This window comes from Pocillopora damicornis, chromosome 11 (genome assembly GCF_964200805.1).
Source record: "Pocillopora damicornis chromosome 11, jaPocDami1.2, whole genome shotgun sequence".
NCBI lineage: Eukaryota > Metazoa > Cnidaria > Anthozoa > Scleractinia > Pocilloporidae > Pocillopora > Pocillopora damicornis.
In genome coordinates, this window is record NC_142680.1 from 16,231,734 (window position 1) to 16,257,961 (window position 26,228).

At 38.9% G+C, this 26,228-nt stretch overlaps 2 protein-coding genes and 1 pseudogene across 5 annotated transcripts; 2 read left to right on the top strand and 1 right to left on the bottom strand.

Moving 5' to 3' along the window:
* Positions 1 to 1,761: 1,761 nt before the first annotated feature.
* LOC113665561 (uncharacterized) lies at positions 1,762 to 11,115 on the top strand. 4 transcript variants are annotated; one of them, XM_027181274.2, is made up of 3 exons: positions 1,762 to 2,184; positions 9,305 to 9,449; positions 10,364 to 11,115. In XM_027181274.2, the coding sequence occupies exons 1-3, from the start codon at positions 2,155 to 2,157 to the stop codon at positions 10,759 to 10,761; spliced, it is 573 nt and encodes a 190-aa protein (XP_027037075.2). In that variant the 5' UTR covers positions 1,762 to 2,154; the 3' UTR covers positions 10,762 to 11,115. The 4 variants fall into 4 exon arrangements, with proteins under 4 accessions (XP_027037075.2, XP_027037073.2, XP_027037074.1 ...); XM_027181272.2 differs by lacking the exon at positions 1,762 to 2,184 and adding an exon at positions 6,732 to 7,150; XM_027181273.2 differs by lacking the exon at positions 1,762 to 2,184 and adding an exon at positions 8,064 to 8,132.
* Positions 11,116 to 17,731: 6,616 nt separating this feature from the next.
* Positions 17,732 to 18,520, top strand: LOC149037805 (uncharacterized; annotated as a pseudogene).
* Positions 18,521 to 23,402: 4,882 nt separating this feature from the next.
* Positions 23,403 to 26,222, bottom strand: LOC113665566 (uncharacterized). Its single transcript, XM_027181280.2, has 2 exons — positions 25,522 to 26,222; positions 23,403 to 24,626 (listed from the first exon to the last, which is right to left on the bottom strand). The coding sequence occupies exons 1-2, from the start codon at positions 26,113 to 26,115 to the stop codon at positions 24,246 to 24,248; spliced, it is 975 nt and encodes a 324-aa protein (XP_027037081.2). The 5' UTR covers positions 26,116 to 26,222; the 3' UTR covers positions 23,403 to 24,245.
* Between the last annotated feature and the right edge of the window lie 6 nt (positions 26,223 to 26,228).

Here is a 26,228-nt window from a genome sequence, read left to right on the forward strand (position 1 = left end):
GTGGAAATCCTGCAGCTTGTTATCAATTTTAGGAGTGTTATTGGCGGCGCAGCATGAGACTTATTAGAAGTAAATTATGTTTTAAGACACACAGGCTTAAGAGATTTAAGATTCACCCACAAGACCAGCAGCTTATTCGTTCACAATCAAAACATAACATGTCCATTGAGTTAAAACGATCTTAATTTTTCATTAATTTCTCATTTAAGTTGCACTAATCCTGCGGCGACCTTGGAGAGGGTTTGAATAGTGCGAGTAGAGAAAGCACATGAAACCACCGATATTACAGCTTTCAGTAACCCTTTGACTCCAAAGAATAAGCAGCCTCTAATTTCTCCTTACAATATCACCCCTGAATCACTTATTAGGGTCATGAGAATAAAGGAAATGATCACCAGCTTCAAAAGCTTCCGATAGATAAACAAATTCTCATTTCCACCACCTCAGAAAATATGAAGAGAACAGTTTGGAGAAAATGGATACTGATCTTAGGGTGTTAAGGGTTTAGCAGGAAGAACATTGGTTTTAAGAGTCCAAGATGTTTTTAACACCGCTTGAGAACTGTGATAAATATAATTACTCTTTTTATATTTTTCCTCAGTTAGATATTGGTAACCGAAGAAACACTCAATATGCAAATAGTGAGTTCTTTAAGAAGACAAGTTACAAAAGACGTAGAAGAGAGGACGTTAAAACCTTAAAAAGTTTTAGGATAAATGTCACTATCTGAGCAACTGCACCCCTAGCCCTCCCTAGCGCGTTATCAGTTGCCTGTTGCTGGATTAGGGGAGGGGACGGGTAGGTGTGCTGTTGTTGTGACACTAACATTGATTTAAGTTTTCATTAGTGTCATGGCACCCTCGCCATATAACGAAATAAAGCTAATTTAACATCCAGTGAGGCCAGAAAAAAATCCCCAGAAAGTAACAGCGTTTAAAGATTGTATACACTTGTGGAAGATAACAGTGGTGAAAGTGGAGAAAGAGGGCTAGAGATTTGTTTTCCAAAATATGTTCACTTCAGGGTTGCGGGTTGCACGGGTAGGTTGCATGGACAAGAAAAGCGAGCGAGCAGTATGTTACAGTTCGTTTCACTGAGTCGTCCTGGATGGTTATGGCAAAATTCTCCGAGACAAAAACAACACAAGTTGACGTCATTGAAGTAGAGATATTGGTTGTTTTTTGTTTTTTGTTTTTTTTTTTTCATTTGCTTTGGTTCAAGCCCTGAATCAAACAGTTAGCGAACTTGTTATCAACCGAAAAGTACTATAATGTAGTTTCGCCGTTAACATTTTATGGCAATATTTTTGATGTTGCAATTTTTTTTAGTGGAATGAAGTTTGAGTCATATTGCAGTGGAAAAACAATTGCGTGTAAAATGATCATAGATACAGCTCTGACACCCGATAGTGGTGTCAAAAGGGCAGGTGATCGTAAAATCCGAAAAGATTTTGAAATTATCTCCATAGGCTTTGTTGCATTGTCGCGGTCCATGGCCGTTATTTCGACACGAAATTGTTTCGGAAAAGTGCGTTTCCTGCAAACTCTTACGGGAAGAATTTACAACTGATTTTCTTTTACGTTTACAACCTAATCGCCCTGCAGATCCTTGAGTTATGGAAAAATATTGTAATGAAATGCAAATGTTAGAATCTTGTCACAACAGAAACGGCTCAAATCAAAACACTGATCACAACTGAAATCTGCATGTTCGTCACTTGCCTTCGACGTTACCATAGTTTCAAGTTATACTTTTTTTTTTATCAGAATCTAATCCGTGCATCTACAAAGATCGGAATTATCGTGGAAATGTTTTGACTTGCAGGTGCTGATGTTATTGTTACCATTGACGTCAGGAATAGGAAGAGTCGCATAATTTTAGTGGCAGATTGTCCAGGAAAAATATTTGAAACAGATATACAGTTATTCAGTCCGTCTTTGTCAGTTTTAGAACAAGCGAGTGTCATAGAACTGATGATAAAAAACATTGTCAGGCGTCACAATTTAGCGAATTGCTTCATTGAAGAGCAATTCGTCTTTCGTGAGGGATGTCAAAACTACTCATGTCACGTGGTATCAAGGACATGAACACCAGCCAAACGAAATTTCATCTTTTGTGTTTGACCAAAGTGACATCTGCACTCAACGGGTGAGGATGAACAAGATTTCTGCAGCTAAAAAGACTGTAAGTTTGTATTTTTATCTGTAAATATGTCCTATGTAAGATTTTTCTTTAAGACTTTCTCACCCTAAGATGGCGAGTTCTGAGTAAAATTTTCGGTATTTAACAATTTTCATTTATTTTCCTTTGCACTGTCATGTCTCTCGTTTCCGATCAAACAAGCCCATATTCTTGCTTGTGATATAGATATTTGTCGAATGCGAGTCCATAATATCGTAAAATAATGCAAAGGGAAGTTTACAAAGCGATCTCAGTTAGAACTTCTTGTTGTCAAATTTGTCACAACTCATTCAGCTGGGCTTCAGCTGAGCTATTAGCAAAAGCGGCTGTACTTGGACAGGATCACGTACAGTTTATTGTTCTAATCCCAGTTTCATCCGTAATCAATATTTTCGATAAATACAGCTCAGTTTCCCGAATAAAAGTCTAGCAGTCTTTCTCAAATATTTCCATGCTTTGAAATTAAACTTCTACAGCGAAATTGCAGAAGTCATTTGCCTCGGGATTATCTTGCGTCCATGATTAAATTTGACTCATAATTCATAGCTTTGATATCCATGGGCTGTGAATTATTTTTGCTCGTTTTATCTTTTATAATTATTATTTCTGGATATTGTTGTTTTGGGATGGGTTTTACTTTCCGCGGTGAACTTTAAGCCTTCCATCCCCAAGATCTTATTGTTAATTCTCCTCTCTAGCTACTACACATTTCCTTCAAAATTAGTTACAAGAATTCGGTGTTAGATCAAGATAACAACTTTTACCTAAGGATTTTTTTAATCATTTTCCATTTTATTTTCAAACTATGGATTGCATTTTGCCCTAAAACACTCTGCTAGGCTTCTAGCTATTTGTCCTGACATTTAATCCTTTCGATGACCTCGGTGTGCTTTGAAATAACAACTTCGTTGGACATAGTGCCGGAAACGAAGATTTTCATCGCTGCTTTTTGACAAGCTATAATGTAATCTCGCACCCAGACTTTCCACGGCCAAGCGGTTGTGAGTCACAGCTACACGGTGGGATCTGGATAAGAGAATGGGTCTAACGCAAACTTGTTATCTGTTTTTTCGTCGGTTTTTCTGCCGCACACAGAGCCGTGATTGTAAGGCACATGTAGCAAAAGGCAATGTCATTCACTTTGACCTATAGAAATCTCGATGTGTTTGCTTGCAACGTATTATTTTGATGATACCGGAACGCACTTGAACAGTATTAAATATTGACGGTTAAGAATATATACACAAGTATTAAATATTGTTGCTGAAGAGTAAATCCACTAGAACAGTATTAAATATTGTTGATGAAGAGTAAATTTAAGATGCACTTCAGCGAGTCCATCAAGACTTTCCTTTAAAGTTTATTTTATAACAGCAATAAGACCGCACTTTCCATCGGTTTATTGGCGAAATAACCCCCTTGGGATTTTGGAAGAATATGAGAAATGTTTTTAAATCACTTGACTATGTTTCATTGGAGAGACTATGGAAAAATTACAATACATTTAGGTTTTCGAGGTCACTTTGTGACCAACGCCTAAAATGAAATATATCATGGTGAACGTATCTGACTATCAGTAACCCGGTTTGAACCCTATGAAGTCTGAGTTCCCGTCATGCTCGTAACAGGACAGTTTACCCGTCGTGCCTGTGTTGTTGGCTAATATTCCTCTAAAAAGACTGTTTGTTTTAATTTCTTGGGAAAAATAGTAAACTATCATAAATTTTATTCGTGAATAAGTTTACTGTTTACTGATAACTTTGGGTTCATTAGCTTTTTAAGCAAAATTAGTCGATCACATCCCCAAATGATCATTGCTAGTGATAGTCATGAGTTCTTTCGTTTTTCAGTCTCTTGGACTCAATAAAGATCAATGTGCTCATTGTTCAATTTGACGTCAAAACACTCGCTGAGAGTGCTAATCAATGTTATTGTCTTTTTTGGCATTGAAACACGCAAGTTCCTCAGGGCAATCTGTCATTCAGCTAGAGATCAAAGTACTCGTGCGATATCATAAGAACTTCTGATTTTTGTTTCAATTTTATTTTTTTAGTTTTTATTTCAGTCTAGCTTATTTCTTTTATTCGTGAAAACGAAAAAAAATTAAATAAGAGACGAATACGAGTACCCTATTGAGAGTATCGTGTTTATATGCACGAAAAACAAATCATCACGGCAGACTGCTTTCAATATTTTGAAAAAAATAGATTAAATAAAATAAATAATTTTATCATGTTAAACCTGAAAGCAGCGGGAAAATGCTTTACACCTGACAATTCTCGGTAAGTTTTCAATCTTTGATTTTAAATGTTGGCGTGTTTCTGTGCACGAAAATGAGAGAATGTAGACGTGACTCATTAGAAAGCTTTACAAGGCTCCATGCAGATTAGAGCTTATTTTTTTTCAATAAAAGACATCTGTGTTTCGCCAGAATCGCTTACCAGAACACTAGTTTAGTTTTTCAAGTGGATCATCACATTCTCAGAAACTCTTTGGTTTCCATAAAACAAAGCTACAATAATTTTCTTCTCGCGTTTAGCGGATTTCTTAACTTGCATGCAGCTACTTGGCCTTTTGGACTGGAATCGGATCACTTACCGATCGCCGCTGCAAAATGTCTGCGCCTGCGTGAGCATTTCCAGTCAAGGCACATGCTGATTTGCTCTCCCATCTGAGCGCTATTCTAATCTTAAAAGAGCATCTTCTTGGATTGAAACAAATATTTTTTACAGTCTGATGACAAAAGAATCGAAGCCCTCGAGGAGATTCGAGAAAGAAGGTCTTCAGGTGACGCGGGTGTATACCCAGATTTAGATAATTTTTAACTTAAACGATTTGTTTTTAGTTTCTGTTGACAAAACAGTCACAAAATAGTTTATAGTTTAAGAAAGCAGCACAGAAAATTAAATTAAATCCTCTGGCGCTGACGAACTTTTTTCCATTTCGTGTCTGGTACTTTAGCTATAATAAATCAAATCAATGTCATTTTTTATTTCAATAACAAAACCTAAAAAAATATTTTCGATAGAGGAGCACTTAAAAATCTTCAAGTTCATTCCTTTAAAAAAAAATTTATTTCGTGTCTGTATCCAATGCACATTAGAGTTTGTTTTTGCTCAATGGTATGTTCGAGAAGAAAGACGAGAAAAACATAAACAGGTGGAAGTTTTTATAGGTTGAATAGCCTGTGAGTTTTTCTCAAAATATTTCGTGTTGTTTTGAATTTTCGGGCCGAAAAAGTTGTCGCACCAGCTGATAAATATGTCAGCTTTATTCCGGTCAAGCAGCTGTACACAACTTGAGGGACTGTTGTTCACGTCCTCTCCGAAATTTGATAATAGTTGATTTAAAAACGGTCAATATTCGTTCCCTTTCTCTTTCTTTAAATTTGAGCTCAAGCGCAACTTTTAGATTCCTCTCTTGGGTGTAAAACCTCAGCTTAACATAATGAAAGCTGGTGACCTTAAGCGCTCTATTTCAGGTCAGAACTGATAAAAAAAAGATATCTATGTCTTTTCGTTACCAAATAAGTCGGCTTAACATACTCCATTATAAGACAAACAAAAACGATATATAACAATAACAGGGTAATTTAATATTATCAACTGAGTTGATAACGTAAATAGGCCATTGTAACGAGTTTCAAAGCTGGCGTTTCGAGCGTTAATTAATTTTTCTGGGCTTACGTTAGCTTTGAGACTCTTTGCCGTGGCCAATTACGTTATCAACTCAGCTGTGATACTAAACACGTTACCCCGTTACACTCTCCCATCGACGCAGCACCACAGTTTCTCTAGAAACTTACCCCCTTTATTCATATGACAAGAACAACCCACTGTAACTAGTGGCTCGTCCTGTCAAGAGGTACATTCGTAAACCATCAGAAAAAATTGATCGTATCGTAATTTCTCCCGGGAAAACAAGGAACAAATATATGTCTGGAACTTGTCAACAAATCAAATGATATTTTTAGCCATTAGTTCAGGCAAGGCGCCCTTGAGAGTGAATCGATAGACCGTGGAAGGGAAAAACCCCTTTTCCTCTCCATTACCTGCCGTTAGAAATTGGTTTCAAAGCCTAAATCCTCGTTGTTTTTGAATGAGGCAAAACATTTCTATCGGATAAAATCCATCTCACTGTTTTGTTTTGTGACTGATCTTTTGGCTTGAAGAGGTTTCAAGGAAAACAAAGGATTAAATCTCACAGGTAATGTTTAAAATCTCACTTATTGAAAGGACTCGGGGTGCTTATTCAAAACATTCTTCATTGAGCACCAATAAGTCAAGGCAAAAATTAGCCGAGAGAAAAAGACAAGAATGAAAATTCCAACATTATTGTATTGGTCTTGGTGAAGTTACTGATTTCGCCCGAACTTACCCTCATCAACATTCAATATTGCTTTTGTGTCCTTGCCGAAAATGGAGTGAAAAAATGCATTACAATGAGAAGCACAAAATATTCAAACAGCAAACTTTGGACTGGAAACAAGCTGTTGTTTCGGTTTCACGCCTCCCATGGGTGTATTGGGGGTGTGTCTGAACAAAGATCACATGATCGAACACAAGTTCTTTGATTAAACCAAAAGTGACCTAAAACAAAGCAAAAGAGCGGGCTCTATGCCAAGTTTTAAATCTCTTTTGTTTATGAGTTTTTAAAATTTATGACGGTGGACAAAGCATGTTTACAAATCACTCCTTGAATCAAGGAAGAGAGAAAGAAGTTATTCGATGATCGGTAAACCCAAACATCCTGGCTGAACAACCGCACATAGCTAATTTTAATGCATTCAATGGCAGAGCTCCAAAATTGTCTGAGAAAGTTCAATCTGTTTTGACTTCTTCTTTAGCTGGCTTAGCTCGATTCTGTCAATTTCCGTTACCAATGAGTTTAAATCCGAATTAGTAGGGCCATGAAAAACTTGAGAGCAGGGAGAAAGCTTGTCAGGGGCAATATCGTAGGAAAAAACAAGGTAGGTGGGTGAACTGTGATATCGGTCACGCAGTTTATTATATTTTTTCCGATCAAGTCTTCGATGAAATCAGCAAGAGCGGCCAACCCTCAATCGATCAAGTCTTCGATTGATAAAATCAGGCGCGTTGCTCGGAGATGTTGCGAGCGTGATGAAAGCAATTTTGATCCGGCAGAATCAACCATGAGTAAGTCACCGTCCGGAGCGTCACGTTCGCGGTTACAAGCGGGCACGTAGTTTGTTTAAAATCCGTTTGCACATGACTCCCTGCATGTAAATAAAAACTCCTTTTATACTGCAGATAGTAATCGTTGTAGGGAAAAATCATTGACACAAAAAGATCTTTTAGAAGTCAAGGATTTTTTTTTTCTCTTTGGATTACACCTTGGTGTTTTTAAATTTATTTTCAACTGAAATACTTCTAAAGGGTTTTGATCATGAAACTAATCTTTGTGACAGACTACTTAGCCTTGTGTCAGATTCAGCCTATCAGCTGCAAGGGAAAACATTTAATCATTTTCCTCGCTTTGTATGTTGTTTTTTCTGAAAAATCACAAGTCTTTTGTTTAAAACTTGCAGAATAACAAAGCGCCCTGTTTCAAAGTGAGTTCTTTGTTAGAATTCTCATGAATATTCGAGACTATTCTTCGAAGGTGATTATAGAAGTCATTAACTTGGATATGCCTTTTTTAGCCGTCATCTGGGTTTTGATTCATGATGTCAGTGCAGTGAATGATTAATTGTTCTGGAAGCCAATCAGAAGGCGAGATTTAAATTAAGAACGTGCTTAGTGCGAATTTGCATGATGAGTGTGTGACGTCATAGAGATTGTCAAAGGCTATAAACCCTTGTACAGATAAGCCAATCTGTGCTTTTATGTCGCACGGTGTGGAAACACGGTCGTTGTGAGAGATTGAATTGGGAAAAGCTGAATTCGACCAAGATGTGCAAAGGAAATTCAAAAGCCCCTAGCTCTAGCTTGGTAAGTGATCGATGTTGAAATTGATTTTAGTTTAAACACCCTGGCTCTTCGTTCGAATTTTCTTTTCAAGCGAAGGGACGTATTGGGCACGTATTTATAACGTCAATTTCTGTTCTTCGCTGTTGTTCAGTATTTAAGAACCGCATTAACTGGCAACATAGCGATCACCTTCGAAGGCATTGCAAAACCTGTAGCATTTAAGAGCGAAACTCTTTTAATTTGGAAAAGGAGTCTGATTAGTTGATAATTTAAAGTAGCGATTTTAAAATTCGCCAACTCCGTTCGGAAACTGCTGTGTTAGCGTGATTAATATCGAAAGTGATGCGTTTGCAGTTTTTTTTTGTGTTTGGAAGTCCGTGGAGTTTTTACTTTGCTTCGAAATTTTATTTCCTAGTTTGAATTATCCAATCGGACGCGGGTACGTGACCAAAATTCTCGGTTTGTAATTTTCAGTACAGGCTTTCTGGGGTCTTGCAGAATATATTGGCAACAGGCCAGACGTGTTTCATCAGGTGATGGACATATCTGTTGATTGAGCCTTTTCTTTTACCTGCTGAGGATCCTATTCTCGAAATTAAAGTGGTTTTCGATTACATCGAATGATTTGTCGGATGTGGCCTCGCGCGCTCGAAGTTCTCTCTTCATTCTGCTGCGGACGTTCGTGAGGCTGTTGTTGAGTGGAGGTCCACAGCTATCACTGTAAACGTTTAAATCGACCTGAGGCTTCTTCTGCAACTGCTATAAAAATATCAGGGAGACTTTTTCAGAGTTGAGATCGCAGTCACAATTTTCCTGCGCTTCGAGAAAAGACTTCGCTTTCTTCTCCAGGCAAGGAAATTTTTTTCGACCTGCGGACGTGACCGAAATTTGGACAAATACTAAATTATTAACACTTTACAGCGAGGTGGTATGAAAATCAAGAGTCACAAAACCAAATGAAATTGGAAATGGGCAACAGAAAAATTTCTTTTGCAAGTTCTCTTGAATCAGCGCTTTTCTTAGACGAGGTCGACTTTGTTCATGGCAGCTGAGAAATCACATTCTGCACGTTCAAAACTCGTGATTGATGTGTTTTTCTGATGTAATGTTTCAATTGATGCAGTTCAGTGTTTATTGTGAGTAGATCTTTGTATTGAGCCATCTTCCTTATCAGGTTTTCGTCTTCATTCCAGGTTTGGGATTTGCAGAGTACCAAAGCTCCGAACGGTATGAAAATCGTATTGTTCGCGGATTTTATGTCTAGCAGTCATGGCCTAAACCAAGCGCAGTACATGTTGAAACAACTTTGCAACGAAGGACATCAAATAACTTTATTTGGTGAGTAGAAATGCTAACGATTCCAAGTTTCCTTTTTTTTTTACCTCGCCTCTTTCACTTTGGAAGGGAAAAATCCCAGCGTAATTTATTTGTTCGAAACTGGCCAAGATCCAAACTCGGAAGGTAAACAAATTTTATGGTAATCGAAATATGGTTTGCATATAGAACCAACTCTTAGGAGTATAATCTAAGAAAGCCTTGATTATGTGAAGACGAAAAGTGTTTTGTGAGACAAAATTAAATCAAACCGAGTGGTTGCGAAATTTTCCTCTTTAAATTACATATAATGTCCAAAAATAACGTTCTTCACTCGTTTTGCCTCAGTGGGTTTTCACAAAAACGTGGAAGGTTTAAGGACCTCGTGACTATTTGCAATTCAAATAGATACTATCAGCTCCAAAGGAAAGAGAGTTTATTTCTATCTATGCTTGCGGGTTTCACGGAAGCTTTTCTGGGGCGGGTTCGGCTTTCCGATTTGGTGAATTGTTTCCAAACCTGAAACGGGTGTTGGAGGTTGCTTGTTCCGACATCTGTGAAACGGCTGACATTTCTGACACGTCTGATTGTTTGTGAGAACTGTCAAAATAAAATTGAATATTGCTAAACCGTTGGAAGTGTACAAGTGTCTTTTCAAATGTTGCAATTACTTCGTCACGAAAGCTATGTTTTTACAGTTGTATTTTGTTCGCTTTCTTTGTGTTTTGATCGATCTGATGATCGAGGGGTGATGTTTATGTATTTCTCTGCCACGTATCAAGAATTACCGGAAGTATATGCAAAGTTCAGTGAAATCACTGTGTATTTTAGGCTTCCGGCAGCAATTCTAAATACTTCTGGTTACACAAAAGGCCATATTTCTTAAAAATTCTGATGATTATTTTCTGATTTCGAATTGTCACCTGTTTTCTGTGTAGAATGTGCAAATGTCAGTGTGCCTTTGCTGATGTATGAAGACACTCAAGCCTGCTTGTGCCAAACTTATGAGGAGCCATTGAAAGTATTAGAGAGGAAAGTTGCTGAGGCAGATGCCTTTCTTCTGGTAACAGACAGACCAGGATTTCAGATTCCATCTTCACTTGCAACAGTCAAACATCGCTTTACAGGGAACAACTTCACGTGGAGACCTTATGGAGTACAATGTGTGCTTCTTGGAGGCTCTGTTCACAGTCGCAAAGTTGCAATGAGATTACGAGTCCTTCTTGAAGGTTCTGACTACCCTTACATGTCTGGGGTGCTTCCTCGGAGATGTTCTTGGACACAGATGTACGCAGTGGACCCAAGTCTTGAAACACCTGGACCTTGTGTACTATAAGACTTTGCCAAATCTAATACTCTCTTAGCTTGTTGATACTTATTTTCTTCTATGTTCATAAGCTTAGACTTGTGCTTGTGCATTGAAAATGTCCCAAGTTCAGTAAGTCACAAGCATTCAAGCTTGGTTTCTTCTTCATTCGTACCTTTTGTTTTTTTTTTTTTGTTACTGTTACTTAAATATTCTTAAAATGAAACAAAAATTGAAGAAAAAATCAGAAAAAAGATGTAAAAAGACCACAGTATCAAGTTTTGGGTTTTGTAAATTATGTCTGACTCTACCATATTGGTAATAATGTAAAATAGAGAGTTTTATTGCAAATTGTAAATAAAGGGATTAACTTTTATATTGCAATTTTTGTTTATATTGTTTGTGTGAGGAAGGGAAAGAAAAGCATTAACCCCCGAACCCCAAGAGTGAAGAGCATCTAACTTCTCCCTGAAATATCACCACTGAATCACACCTTAAGACCAGGAGAATAAAGGAAATGATAACCAACCAAAGAGCTCTCATGTGTTAAACAAACTCTTCTTGCCTGCATCACACATTGAGAACCGCACGGAAATATGCATACTGATGTTAAGGTAGTAAAGGGTGACTAGGATGTAATTTTGCCCAACAAATTTTTACCTTTGAGAAATACAAACTCCACAAGCTCTCATAGACAAAATTTCCAACTCTACCAAGGGGAAATGTTTAGAGACCATTATGGATAATATTCAAACAAATATTTGGGTTTAAAAGTTAAGGGGACTTGCTCCAAGGTTTCCGACACACTCTTTATGAGGAAGTAATGAAACTTCTTCCTCTACTACTGAAGAGTCGAACGTGTGTCTCGAATTCTTTTGATGAAGAGCGCCACGGGGATTCTAAAATTACACACGCAGGATTCTCGCTCCACCCGTGGGCTTCCGTGTGTGTATCTCGCGCAGGTTCGCGAGTATTTTAAGTACGCTTACACTGCCCGAGATCGGTTTTCATAACTTTTCTGCTTCGGGTTGTGATCACACGAGCAAATAACTATTGCTGTTTTCTAGGCATGTCGAAAATTCTTCAGTGAACTAAAACGAATCTAATCTCGTTTACGCCGTCTTAAAAAATTAACAACATCGCTAGTGTACTTGCGGACTTTGATTCACTATTTCCTAGTGACCTTTGATTTCCAGTGGACTTTGTCAGCTTTGTTTACAAGCGAAAATTGCAAAGTATAAAAAGAATCGGATTTCTCAAAGATCTGATGACCAGTTCAACCGAAAAATGGAACAATAAACGATACAGAACAGGTGTTCGTATTTTTTTCCCTTAAACATATTCATGGCTTATTTAGGCAAAAAAAAAAAAACAAACAAACAAACAAAAAAACGAATGTTGAGCAAGCGCAGTACTATTTATAACATGAAAAGGGAGGAATGTCTGAAAAAAAAAAGGTGATCCATATGTCACACTGTCTATTGAGTTTACGTGACGGCCTTTATGATCACAGGACTCGAGGCGAACCCGGATATTGCGTGGGTGTACAAAACAGTATGTGGTTTTTTTTTTTTCGTCCTTTCCGGGTCGGTATTGCAAATACTTCCAACACGTGTGCGTTGGAGGCAAAAGATGAGTGATAACGTGCAAACAATTTGAGATTCCTTCTTAAATCTAAAATGTAGACCAGGCAAAGTCCTTCTTTTTCGGCGAAATCCTTAATGCAGAACGCTTTCCAAAGACGCGAAATCCTTCCGCGCTGAACTTTAGTTGTGAGGCGCAGCGTAATAATGCTTTCTCTTTTTGGCAGATTTTTTTTAACTGCCGAAGGATCTCACCCAAAATGAGGGAATGCTTGTAGTCTATCTAAACTGAAAAAAGTGATCACACGTATTCATATACTAGTTTGAGAAGTAAAGGTTTGTGTTAGAAGCTATGTAGGTGATGCGCCCATTTACTTTGCTAGACCTAGGTCTGTTGAACAGTTTGGGCCAACAAAACTACCTTCGTGCGCGTGGGATGGTAATTTGGCTCGACCGATTCTTACCTAGGAGAGGAGTTTCCTTTTTCCCTTTTTTCTGCCATTCACCACCCTCAGGTTTCCAGGAGAGTTTTCTTAGGCGCGCGACAGTTTACATAAATTTGATGAACGACATGTGCAAGTAGGGTGACTGTGCTATGGACCCTACCGCTGATTTTTTTCCTTTGCAAGTCTTTTTTTGGCATGTTATAGTATTTTAGGAATAGCGTCTCACACAGATCCTACCTGATCTTTGGCTCGAGGGCGGCTTTGTTAAAAAAATTAGCTGCTTGTGGCCTCCTGGAAACTAATTTTACTAGCGACATAAGCCCTTTCCTGCGTGCACAAAACGTACTTATTTAAAAATAACGGATGTTTCGGCCCAGCCTAGAGTTTGAAATTTTCCGGGGGAATGTGGCTAGCTTTTTAATTGCCTTGCGAGGAAAAAAGTTCTTTACAGCGTTTTGTTTCCAACCGGCGGTGTTTGAAATATACATCGAAGCAACGAAAAAGGAGTCTGCTTTCTTGTTCTAGCTTTTGAGAGGCATCCTCCGACTAAACATACATGTTTTAATCCGTTACACCTTAACATCAGTATTTATATTCTCCACGCAGGACTCTTTACATTTCCTGTGATAATTGCCGAAGAAATTTCTTAACAATCAGGTGTGTCTCAAAATGGTTTTTTTTTCTACAATTCTCGTCATCCTTTACATTGGATTTCAAGGTGATACTGAAAGGAGAGATAAAAAGCAAGTCACTCATAAGGGATTAATTGTAGGGTTGGAAAAATTGTGGCTATTACGCAAGGCATGTGAAACACTAAGGGGTATAGAGATCAGTAAAAAAAAAAAGTATAGAAGCTGTAAACTTATGAAACCGCAGGAAAAGAGCGAAGCTTTGTTCAGACCAAGCAAAGAGCAGTTTAGGATGGTTACCCTGACTAGGAAGGCAAATCTTGGAAGTCAGTGCATAATTCTGGAGAATTCTTGATCGGATGAGTCCGGAAATGAATAATTCTATTTTTTCCTCATTTCTTTTTTCTGTCATCAGAACGGGTGGTTTAACCTATTTTTAAATCAACCCTTGGATTTTGGTCTGTTGAGCGAGGAGGGAATCTTCATGTGATTTGCAACAGGAAATAAATTACCAAGGTGGTTTTATCCTGTGTTGGTAAAGAAAGATAATTTCCAGGTACGAAATATGTTTCCTTGCTCATGTGACCTGGAATATCAATCAGTCTGTGGTAATAAGATTCCAGCTAAAGCTCAACAGGGTGTCAAAATTAAGAGGTAGCTTTGAAGCAGGCCTGTATTTGAAGGGTAGAAGTTCACAGAGTTAATCTTTATTTACACCTCATAGAAAGGCGAAAATACTACACATCACTGTTGAGTCTGAGATACGCTGAAATTAAACCATAAAATTTACAACTATTGAAGTGTTTTTTCCGATTGCTGTCATACGCATTGGTTGTCATATAAGACCCTAGAATTGTTAACCTGTTGGTGGTTAGAGATAATGGAATGAAAGCCATCTTGAAGTGTGTCCAGTTTTGAAGTGGGCGTTGAAAGGGCTCGCCCCCTAGTCACGTTGTAAATTTTTGGGCGCGTGAGTCACGACATGCACGCACATTGCTAAATAGATTCGTCACGTAGTATTTGGACGTAAACGCTAGCACTGTTTGTCTTCCGGAATTTGTTTATCTTTGACATATTTCAATTGTTTGATATGAGCGTTTGATTTCATCTGAAACAAAGAGATCTTTCTTTCCCCAGTGATGTGATCAGTATTCAAGACCTGAAGAAAAAAGGCCGGTAGAAAAAGATAATTGCAATTTGCTAGTTCAAAAGATACTTTCTCGAAATATAACTGAGTTCTTTTGTTTTGTTTTGTTTTTAATTTAGCCCAGAGAACAGGCAAGAAATTTTGCTCGCCCTCTAGTCACGTTGTAAAAAGTAAGCATTTGGATTTCTGTGAGCGTGAGTCACGACATGCACGCACACTGCTTAAAACTCGTCACGTGGTATTTGGACGTAAACGCTTGCACTGTTTGTCTTCAGGAAATTGTTTATCTGACATATTTCAATTGTTTAATATAAGCGTTTAATTCACCTAGAACAAAGAGTTCATTCTTTCACCGGTGACCTATTCAAGACCTTAGAATCGAAAAAAGGCCGGTCGAAAAAGATAATTTCGATTTCCTAATTTAGAAGATACGTTCTTGAAATACATCTTAGGTTTTTGTTTTTCAACTTAGCCAAGAGAACAGGCAAGAGGTTTTGCGTTTCTAAGGCGCGCGTGAAGCTAGAGTCACGTGTGATAGAGGAGCGCTTGAAAAAAAAAAACGACAGAAACCGTCTGCATTTTATGACCGGTGCCAGCCTTCGGCTGGGCCCCGGTAGATAGCTGGTAATGTGCTGAATTTAGGGAAGCTATTTCCCTCTCACGGACTGTTAGGCTTCAAGCACGGCAAGTTTCCGTCTGCAGGAAAGTGAGCAATAGATTGCCACATGATCAGTCAGCATTGCGTAACAATGACTAACGGAGATTTCATCCGGTGATGACACACTTGTTTAAGCGTCCGTTTCCTATCTTACCGGGCATGTGCTAGAAATTAAGAACAGCAGATAATCGCTCGCATTTCAAGACATCTTGCCAGTGATATCTTACCTTTAGTTAATATTGGTCATGAAAATGGACTTTTTTTGTATCGCAAGCCATGCAAATTCAGCCAATCAGAGTTGCTCAACAAGAGGAGGGGGTCTTTTACCCTTTCACCCTAACATCAGTATGCATATTCTCCATAATATCTTCTATACATTTCCTTTGATGTTAACAAGGAGAATTTGTTTAATGATCAAGAGCTTTTTCAGTCGATCATTTCCTTTATCCTCTCGACCTTAATGAGTAATTCAGGGGTGATGTTATAAGGAGAAATTAGGTGCTAAACACTCTTAGGGTCAGGAAGGGGGGGGAAGATTTATCTGTGGGGGAAGGGGGGTGAGGGTGAGGCGCAGATTTGTGGGGCGGGGCTTCTTCGTGCGTGCCCGCGTTCAATTGTTGCCCGAGTTGATAATTCGTGCGAACCCAGGTTACCAGTTTGTACTCTCTGTGAATAAAGAGGGTAAGTTTCTAAAGAACTGTGGCGCTCCGTCGGTGGGAGAGTATAACAGAGTAATTTAGTCCTATCAACTGAGTTGATTGGCCACCTTAAAGAGTTTCAAAGCTGACGTTACAAGCGTTAGTCCTTCGTCAAAGCGATCTGTGTGTTGGTTCGATGATTTTCGATTACTGAATCATTTGAACCGAGTCTGATTTTTAACCGACCAACAACTACAAAGTATAAGCAATAAGGAACGGAGCTAAAAATTCAAAATTCAACATCTCAAGTATGACAGATTGGTGGTAGTTTATGACTTTAAATCATTAAGACTGAGTGGCATCTTATTTCTCCTTACATGACCACTGATGGTCACCCACCAGAGAAGCTCTTGATTGTTAGATAAATTCTCCAAGAAAGTGCCGCAGGAAAGGTATACAGGACAATATGGAGAAAATGCAGACTGATCCGGCTAAGGGTGTAAAAGGGTTAAGGAGAAAATGTTTCATTTGCTCCATCTGATTCCATTGCTTTGCATTTATGACACTCAGATGAAAATTTCCCTGATAGCCGGGGGAAACAAAACATAGCAGGTAATTTAGTGTTAACAACTGGGTTAAAAAGGTAAATTAGCCTCCGTAAAAGTTAAAAAAGCTGACGTTTCGAGCGTTAGCCCTTCGTCAGAGCGATTAGAGGAATTGTGGGTTGTGTGTGGATTTATATGTAGGAAGTGGAGCTACGTCATTGGTGGGAATGTGGTGACGAGAAAACAGGAATAAATTAGTTGAATGAAAAGCGCTCGTTGATTCCGTGGGGATTAAGGGTGCCGATTTGGAATATAAATTTTTGTTCTAGTGTTTTACGGCTTTCCGAACTGCCTAGATGTAAGGAAAGGCCGCAAACTGCCATATGCTGTTTAGAATGATAAGGAAGATTAAAGTGTCTAGCGACTGGTTTGGATGCGTCCTTGTCATTTCTTTCCACATCGCGAAGGTGTTCTCGGAATCGGTCACCCAGTCGTCTTCCTGTTTCGCCGATGTATAGCTTATTGCAATAAGTGCAAGTTATGCAGTAAATAACATTGGCGGAGGTACACGTAAAGTGATCAATGATCTTAATGGATCTTTTGGGTCCCGATATTTTCTCTACGTTATGAATGAAAGGACAAGTTTTGCATCGTGAGCGAGCGCATTTAAAAACATATTTCCATTACGCATTATAGCATTACAGTGGTCCCGAATCGTCTCGCTGCTGATGGTGGAAGAGAAGTGCATGAGTTAAAAGGATTCAAGACCACGAGATCGTGGTATCATTTGACATAGAGTCACTGTTCACCAACGTCCCCATCGAGGGTACTGGAGAAGTCACACGACGAAGAGAGTGAACCAACCCTTGCAAGCCACACGACATTAACACCTGCTCAGATTGCGGACCTCTTGAACTTCGTATTGACATCCACATACTTCCAGTATAGCGGTTCGATCTACGAACAGCTGCATGGAGGGTACAGCCGTGGGAAGCCCTGGTTTCCACGGTTATTGCTAAACTCTACATGGAGGTATTTGAAGAACAAGAAATAGAATCCACAACACAGAAACCCCAAGATCTGGAAGCGCTACGTTGATGATACCTTCACCATCCTCGATCGCAGTTATGTCGACTGTTTCTTACACCATCTCAACAGTCAGCAGCCTACCATCCGATTCACCATGGAAACAAGATCGCCTTTCTCGACCTCTCCGTTACGAGGGAACCAGACAGACGCCAGTTCACCAGTTTCAACAGAGAACCAACTCACACTGATCAGCGTATGATTCACACCACCCTCAGTCAGTAAAGCGCAGTGTTGTTAAGCGTTGTATGACCGAGCGAAGCGTCTTATGACAAAACCATCAGTTATCTCTGAGGAAAAGAAACATTTGCCATCAGTTCTTGTTTCAAACGGTTGTCCCTCCTCCTTTGTACAGAAGGTTACGAAACCAAGAAACTCCCCCCCCCCCCCAGGCAGTGAGTCTGTGACGCAGTTCAAGTCCACAGCGGTTTTTCCCCATGTAAAAGGTGGATCAGAGCCTCTTCGCCGTTGCATACAACTACAAGGCATCCGCACAGTATTCAAGTCCGACACGACACTTAGATCGCATTTAGTACGACCAAAGGACACTGTCAATCCAATTAGAAAGGACAACGTGGTTTACTGGATTGCCCGTAAATGCAGCAAAATCTACATTGGTGAAATGAAAAGACCTATGCAACAGAGAATGAAAGAACACGAGAGGGATATACGTTTAGCCCGTACCCAGACCTTTGCCGTTTCTAAGCACGCCAACAAGACCGGCCACCACCCGCACTGGAGTGAAGTAAAGTTTATTGATTAAGACTCACACTGGTACACCAAAAGAGTCAAAGAAGCTATTTACATAACATTTCACCCTGATAACATCAACAGGGATAATGGAATCGAATTCCTGAAGCGTGGATACCAACGATCAAGAAACACAACGGGAGACCGGTACGATAGCAAACCGTCGAGAGAACAACTTAGAGTCAGCCCTTTCGGAAAACCAGAACTCCCCGGAACAATGGGGATCGACATCCGCCAATTGCATTAGATTGTCGTGATACAAAGGAGACGCGTGAGCAGTCGACCCCATCGCCTGATGAAGACTAGCAGTAAGCAGTCGAAACGTCGCGGTATCCACATCTCAAGTAACTACATCGTGAGACAAATGATTAAGCAGTTGACTATTACTTACGACCACGACGAGCAATAACCTCATTTACGATATTCTACCAATATTCTGAAAAAAGTCTTTGTAATCAAACTGCTTAAGGTCATGGAATCACAAAGCGGAACTGAATTTTAGTTAAACGGAAAGCGCCCTAAATTGAAGTCTGTTGAAAAACTTTTTATACGTCGATCAGTTCGAAGCTACAATTCCCACCATCCCCGGCACCCCAAGGGCATTTGACCGTTGTTCATGCCCGGTGGATGGGAAATTTGAACCAGAAGTGTCAAGTCTTCACCTGTTCCAAGCGTCTGCTGATTATTTAATGAAACAAAGTGATGAGAATCAGGAATAAAACACGCGACAACAAAAACTGGTGAAAAGCTAATCATCGTAAGAGATTCGAGCTTTGGAAGTAATTTAGTCTCACTCATCGTCTCTAAAGCTTCCTTTAGTCTCTAAAGCTTCCTTTAAAACGGCGGGTGTGAGAATTTCATCACCGGAACTCGCCATATAGCAAGCCTTTTCTGCTGGCAGATGCCATTGTCACTTGCAGCATAAAAAATAATAAATTCAGCTTTAGTCGGAACTTTAAGGAAAACAAAACAATCAAGTGGACACAGATACAAGATGAGCTCGTATCACTGGAAGAAGTAATAATAATAATAATGGTGCATTTATATAGCACATTGACCAAATAAATTTGCTCTAATGCGCTTCAAAACGCTTTGCGGGAACTTTGGTCAGACTGCCTTGAGCAGTTAACAATTTTACAAGTACCCCTAATTTAGGAATTTGTGGAAAGAGGGCCAGACCACAACACGAGAGCTACGTTCCCCACTCTTTGTGAGAATTGGGTGGGTTCTTTATCGTCCCCTGCTAACCAGTACAGAAAAGATGCAGGAGACGGGGCCCAAGGTTTATCGTCCTTTTCTGAGTAGACTACTGACGTCTGATCATTTTCAGAGGTCGTAGCAAAGGCAGCACATTTCCCTAGTTATTTTAAGACCCTGAGTGTTGGTCTGGTCTGGGGCTCGAAACCCTTGACCTCTTCCACGGCAGTTCGGCGCCCAATGTCACAAGTCAAAAATAACTCGTAGCATGCAAGTACTGTATTTACTAGCAATATAAGTAAGTATTGCTCTGATTGGTTCATCCTTTTTAGACCAGATACTAAATCTGATTTTAGTGCGTCCAATAAAGCTGACAACTGCTAAATTATCGATCCAGTGATAAATATAGAGGTTACCACACGGTAGCGAGAAGATATGAATTATATGTTCGAGTGGTAAGAACAATATCGCACTCGTTCGATCGCTGCGTCCACTTGTTGTTATAACATTGTTCTTGCCACGAGAACACAAAATTCATTTCTTCTTGTTACCGTGTAATATCCTTCATATATTTAATGGGAAGAAATATGTATTTTTTAATCACATGTACTATATAAATGCGTGATAAGTGTTAGATTTGGAGTGGATGTTGTATCAGATTGTGTGGATACTATGTGCTATCAAAGAAGGTTTATATTTGGGTTGTTCAAGTGGTCCACTGAAACTCATTACAGGTTTAACCACCAAAAAACTTATCTTTTCAGAGAGGAAGCGAAAATTACATGCTAGAAGTGAGGAACACTAAAATTAATTTCCAGAAATAATGTTATTTACATTATGATTATATCCCAGATGGTGAAAACGGTCAAGTTAGGGAGGGGCATGGGAAAGAGTAACAACTTTATGGTCAAATTGTGGGATTCCTTACACGACACTTGATGAAACATTGGAATTACGTTATGGAATGCTCTAACCGTTGGAGAAGAGTGTTTGTTGTGTTTGTTTAAGTGATACTCTAAAACGCAATACAATGCAGACGCAAAATGTTTGTGATAGCGCATGTCCTATCCACAGTCTTTGCATACTTCTGAGTCTCGTGCGCGTTCCTTTGGGGTGGATATGGATCAGGATGATTGATCCGAGATCACTGGGATAACAGTTTAGCAAGAGAAGGGTGTTAAGGCGCATAGTCTCAGTTACAATGACAGCAGGCGTAAATTTTTTGCATATGTTTCAGCGGAATGGAAACGCAAAATTTGCAAATCGAAATTCAATGGCCTCAGTGTGAACGGAATTTTTTTTTTTTATTAATAGAAGAATTTCTTGATGATTCCGCGATACTAGAAGCAAGCAGTTCCAAAGATGACGAAATTCTATTTTTCCTTCTGATCAGCAACAAGGAATTGAAGGAAAAGCCATGCCCTACAAAAAGCATTTAAGACAACTAAAGTGTAAGAGAGAAGAGAAATTTTCTGATTTTCTGATTTTCTAATTTACGATCTCATGTTTCACCACAACGAGATCGAACTCACTTCAAGCTTAGTACCAGAAATAGAACTCATACATGATGTACTTGTGATGCTCTGAGCAAACACCATTGTGCAGAGTAACTAACTTCGGGTCCTTAGGTTAATGGAACGTAACAGACCATGGATTCAATGATCCGTTTTCAGATCATTCAGATCAGTGATCTGATCGATGAATCCCTGTCTAGAGAGGATTCAGTGGATAACTGATCTGGAGACGGATTTGCTGCAAAGGAACGCTACATATCAGAAATCGTGACCCGAATCCTCCGAATTTTTAATTAGATTACCATATAGAAACACAGAATAGTGATAATTTTTCTCCCAGCATGAAATGGTCTTGCCAGTGTATTCTAAACTGAGAGTTGAATATGGGACGGTAAAACTAGATTTATGTGACAACTTTCCGATGAGGGCAAACAGTTGATTACATATTGTAGTGTATTTTTGTTTCAGATTGAACCAAACCTGTCAGTTACAGGATATAAATTTTGTATCATGGTTTCTCAAGTAGTGTTGTCGCCAAAAATTAGTTCGTTTGGCGTATAGCATCGTATGATAAATTCGTACCTTTCCTTTTGTCTCATTCTATGCGCATTACTAGTACTTTTATCAATATTATGTTACCTTTTCCTGCATATTTCCTTCGCTCACTGGTAACGTCCTTCACCGTGGATTTTGTTTCTTCAGATCTACCGCTTTTAAAATTATTTAAACTGTCTCTGCCGATCTCTTTTCGTCGTTTTATATCGTGTTCAATTTTCCGTTGCCTCTGCTCTCGTTCGTTTTAAGTGTCGCGTTTTGCTGTTCTTTACTATTTTTGTTTTCTTGTTAGTCAATTTCCTTACTTGCAATTGTAACTTACAACTTATAAGTTGTAGCAAAAACTTCGATTTGGATACTGACTTTACTACGTCTCGTTTTGCTTCTTGGAAGTGCGTCGTTGACCGTGTAAGGCAAGTATTTCTGGCCATCATAAGTGGTGTTTGAAATATAGGGTTTTTGGCCATACATACGTTTGATTTTGTTCTTTTTTTTTCTTGTTATTATTTACATGGCATGAGAGTGAGACCCCAAATCACCAGTTAGACTGTATAAACGAAGCAGCCACAGATGCAATCGCTAATAGCGAATGTAAATAATCTTAGTTGTGGCCATACAAAGACCTTTTACAACCGTTGGGTTTTATGATACCTTGCAAAAATACAAACTCAGGCATCGACGGAAGGGTTCTCAGCTAGCTGTTGCTATTTATATCGGTTACCTCAAACGCTTGTTACAGCCTGACCATAACTATATCTTTCGTGCACGCAACAGTATTTTTCAAGTTCTCGTAGATGCCTTTCTGAGACCAAAAAGTGTCTTTAAAGTATTCTCCAGCTATAAATATTTTACGACCTTATATTTCTTGATATGGAAATTAATATGGCATGTGCATTTGACATGAGCCATTGTCTAACTAAAGAAATTATAGCAAAATTGTCTCGTTTTTTAGGCATGACAAACGATTATTTCAGCGCAAATTGATGATCTATGTTAAATACAGAAAAAAGAAGTTTCATAAAAAGGAGGATTTTGGTTGTGTTACCACAAAATTCACCTGATCCTCCGCGCGAAAATCAAATCGTCTGCGTGGAACAGCGAACAATGGTTCTTTCCCACTTTGCATCGTGTTACATAATTTGCACAACCAAATCACGTGAAATAACATCTGGCTGTTTTTAGCTCTTCAACCCCTAAGAGTGACAGGCACATAATTTGTCCCTTTAAGATCAAGGACACGAGAATAATAGAACAACTGAAGAAGCTTTTAACTGTTAAACAAATTCTCCTTGTCAGCACTTTAGGAATGTATGGAGAACAGTATGGAGAATATACATACTGATGTTAGGGTGTAAAGGGTTAACAGAGAGTAGAAGAGGACATGGTGGTCTAATGGTTAATGCAGATCAAGAGGTTTGGGTCCGGTTGAGGGTGGAGGAAGGGGGTTGGGAAAGGCAAAACTAATAACCATATTAGTAATATTCACTCCACCACTCCCACCCCTTTCTTAATTTTTTCCTGTCACTCACCCATTTGATACAAATAATTTCTTTCGCTCCCCAGCCTTCCACTGTCATTAAAATCAAAGATGGTGGACATAATTTTCACTAAGAAAACACTGCATTCCCTCCCCGAAATCATGCCTGTTCTGTGGGCTAAACCTGATTGGATTATTGTGTTGTTTCTTCGGCAAAACATTTTATTCTCACAGTACCCCTCTCCATCCAGGAGTAAAGATGGGTGTTGCTGCATTGCCAGGGAAACCTGTGATGAAGTGCTTGGGGGTAACCTTGCAATGGACTTGCATTTCCTCTACGGGGTTGTCATTATGCTCCTATTTGCTTCATGCTGTGTAAACTGGGATGGGCTTCATTGCATGGGTCACTTAGCTCAACTACAGACTTGAGACTGACTAGCACATTCTTTCAGCTTGTAACTTTTATTACAAGGGTGCATCCCTCTTTCACTCTTACCATTATTGTTTACTCTTTATCATTACTGTGCTTGCATCAAACTTTCCTTACAATAGACAATCATTAGTTTAGGCTAGTTACAATCTAGGCTAGTTACGATCACTCTCACTACTGCTGTGTTAAGCTCAAATTAAATGCATTAATACAATCCCACTGCTCATATTAAACTAAGATATACCCAACAAGATTTTCAGGCAAAGACACCCTTTAAAATCCAGACCTTAAGTGAAACCTGCTCAATTTCCCTTGCCCAATTATAAATTCTGAATCCAATTTGAATCTAGAGTTGTCAACTGTGTCTAATATTCTTTTCAATACACCATATCTAACACTACTTACAACTATCAATCCTATTAAAGATATTAGAGATTCACCAAACCTTACAGCAGTACAGGTAGGCATCTGGCATAACCATCAGAAACAAGTATACACATCATGCATCTCAGATGTTTACAGTACAAAATTCAAATATACACATATGCTTCTTTAGAACAGAAGTCGTAAAGTGCAATAATCAACCATCTCGGCAATATGCTTTTCTATGAACATAGGTCTATATATTAATATACATCTCCAGATTTCAGATTTCCTTAATATGGCAAAAAAACAATGACTTTGAACAAATGCTTCAACAGGAATGCTAGAGATTTAATCCAGTTGCCACAAGGCTAATCAAGTATACAGTGATCCAAGTTTTGGCACACTATGATTACTGGTACAAGATTATGAGGCAAACTTCCTGTGCCATAGTCATCCCACCGCACAACTCAGTATTAGATGTTATCCATATTGATCATCGTGAACCAATATACAACATCGATCTTCTACGTCTTGGCATTGGTTCCTCTGCCACAAAGAAAAAATCTTCATCATCCATGTTGAACAAGTTTACATCCAGCAAAGCTGGTTCATAAAACTCAGGCAGTGTATTCCAAATGTACTGTGAGAACAGCTCCATTCCATCACAAGCCAAATGGCCATATTCATTCATTACATTCCATAACTCTGTCATGCCAGCAAGAGCATGCTCTTGTGTTTCATTCAACAGCTGTGAAAACACTTCAGCCTCAGTTTTAAGACATTGGGTAGTTGACATCAGAAAATCTCCAGCTTCAGAAAGTTGAGAAACTAAACAGTTGTTGGTGATTAATTCATTCACTCTGTCTTGTGCCAGCTGCAAGACAAAAACATTACAATTTGGTTCTATGACAATACAAAGTAAAGGTTTTGGTATATAACTTTGTTTCTTAATGTTCTTTCTGGGTCTGATAATCTTATTTTTTAACCCTTTCACTCTCAAGATCTCGTTATTTAGCAATTCTCCTTACTGTCTGCCATACAGTTCTTATGAAGTTAGTCTGGAGAATTTGGTATTAAATAGACTAGTGATCCTCTCATTGATCTTTTCTTTATTCTCATCACTTTTCTGCTTGCATTGTATTAATATTGTAAGGAGAAGTTCTGTCTTGGTCACTCAAAAAAAATGAGAATTTAAGTGTAAGGAACTAAATCTGAGTGGTTTAACACTTTGGTCAGCATGATGCACGAATGTACACAACCTCGCTTTTTTTTAAATTTCAGTCTACTCTTTTCTTTCATGGTGGCTTTCCTTTGGGTAATTCTGAGGTTTGCAATTGGAAAATGAGATTTTGTGGCTTTCATTTTGTTTCAGGGGACCAACAGAGTGTTTCTTAAGGGTTGATTTTAGCCCTGCTTTATACCCCTCTCACCCATGGATGATTTCCTTTTCTTTGCATGTTAGTTTACAATTCTTTTCTTTTTTTTTTTTAATCTCCTCTGATTTGCATAAATGCCATGTGCACTGAAAGATTTCTGTAAAACCCCAAACTATTCCAAAACAAAGCCATAGTCCCAAAGGTAATCTATTGTTTTTGCCATTGTTTTCATTACCCAAGAACTGTATGCATAATGAAGTATGGGGCTTGTGCGGAAAGCTTGACGCCTTCAATCGTGCCCTCTTCATCTCAAAAGAGGCCACAAAGAGAAGGTCTTGGGGTTGCCTTTTAAAAAAATTTGCATCCATGTAAAACAGATTTAAACTGTTGTACCTCTACCACAGTATGAAGAATTTTATCCGGTGTATAATTGGAAAGCATATCTGTTGCATCCTTCCATCTTTCCTCTGCAGCATGCCATAATGCACGAGAAATGCTGTCTCCGTTTTCACAGACACCAATTGAAGTGCATCCAGTACTTGTGTCAGAGAAACAGTTGCTTAGCGGTAAACTCAAGGCTGACTTGCAAATCCTTAAAACCTCACATTCACTTGAGCTAGTTGAGTTATTTTCGCCAAATATTTGCTGTAATTGCGTTCTTCCGAAGGACAAAATTTTTTCAGCGGTGACTTCAAGGCAACAGGGTTTTGAGTCAAGACTTTCTGTGGTTATTCTGCCTTGAAGATGTAATCCGCAACCCTTCAGCAGCGACTGATTTGCTAGGCTAAGTAACTTAGAGGTTAAAGATGATGTTCCTCCAAAAGCCACTCTAGAAATGGGCACACTGCGAGCGACATTGTATATCTTCATCAACTGACCCACCAAATGTGAAACGAGTGCTGATTCGCTACACATCGAACAATTCGCAAACAGCAAGCTTAGATTCGACTCTGTCGATAGAATTACCGTTTCGCTGGTACAAGACATCTTTGAAGAAGCCTTTTTTCTTTTCAGCTTTTGCGGAAGAAGGAAGATGTTATGTAAAAACTGTCTCGTGACAGCACATTCTGAGGAAGATGAAACTGCTTGTTTACAAATTT

Excerpts from the sequence above, each read along its gene's own strand:
- LOC113665566 (XM_027181280.2), bottom strand. The coding sequence starts at position 26,115 with ATGTCTTGTACCAGCGAAACGGTAATTCTATCGACAGAGTCGAATCTA. Across the intron at positions 24,627-25,521 it reads TTCTTCATACTGTGGTAGAG|CTGGCACAAGACAGAGTGAA; the intron begins GTACAACAGTTT and ends TTTGTCTTGCAG.
- LOC113665561 (XM_027181272.2), top strand. The coding sequence starts at position 7,091 with ATGAAAAACTTGAGAGCAGGGAGAAAGCTTGTCAGGGGCAATATCGTA. Across the intron at positions 7,151-9,304 it reads ATATCGTAGGAAAAAACAAG|GTTTGGGATTTGCAGAGTAC; the intron begins GTAGGTGGGTGA and ends TCTTCATTCCAG. Across the intron at positions 9,450-10,363 it reads ACATCAAATAACTTTATTTG|AATGTGCAAATGTCAGTGTG; the intron begins GTGAGTAGAAAT and ends TTTTCTGTGTAG.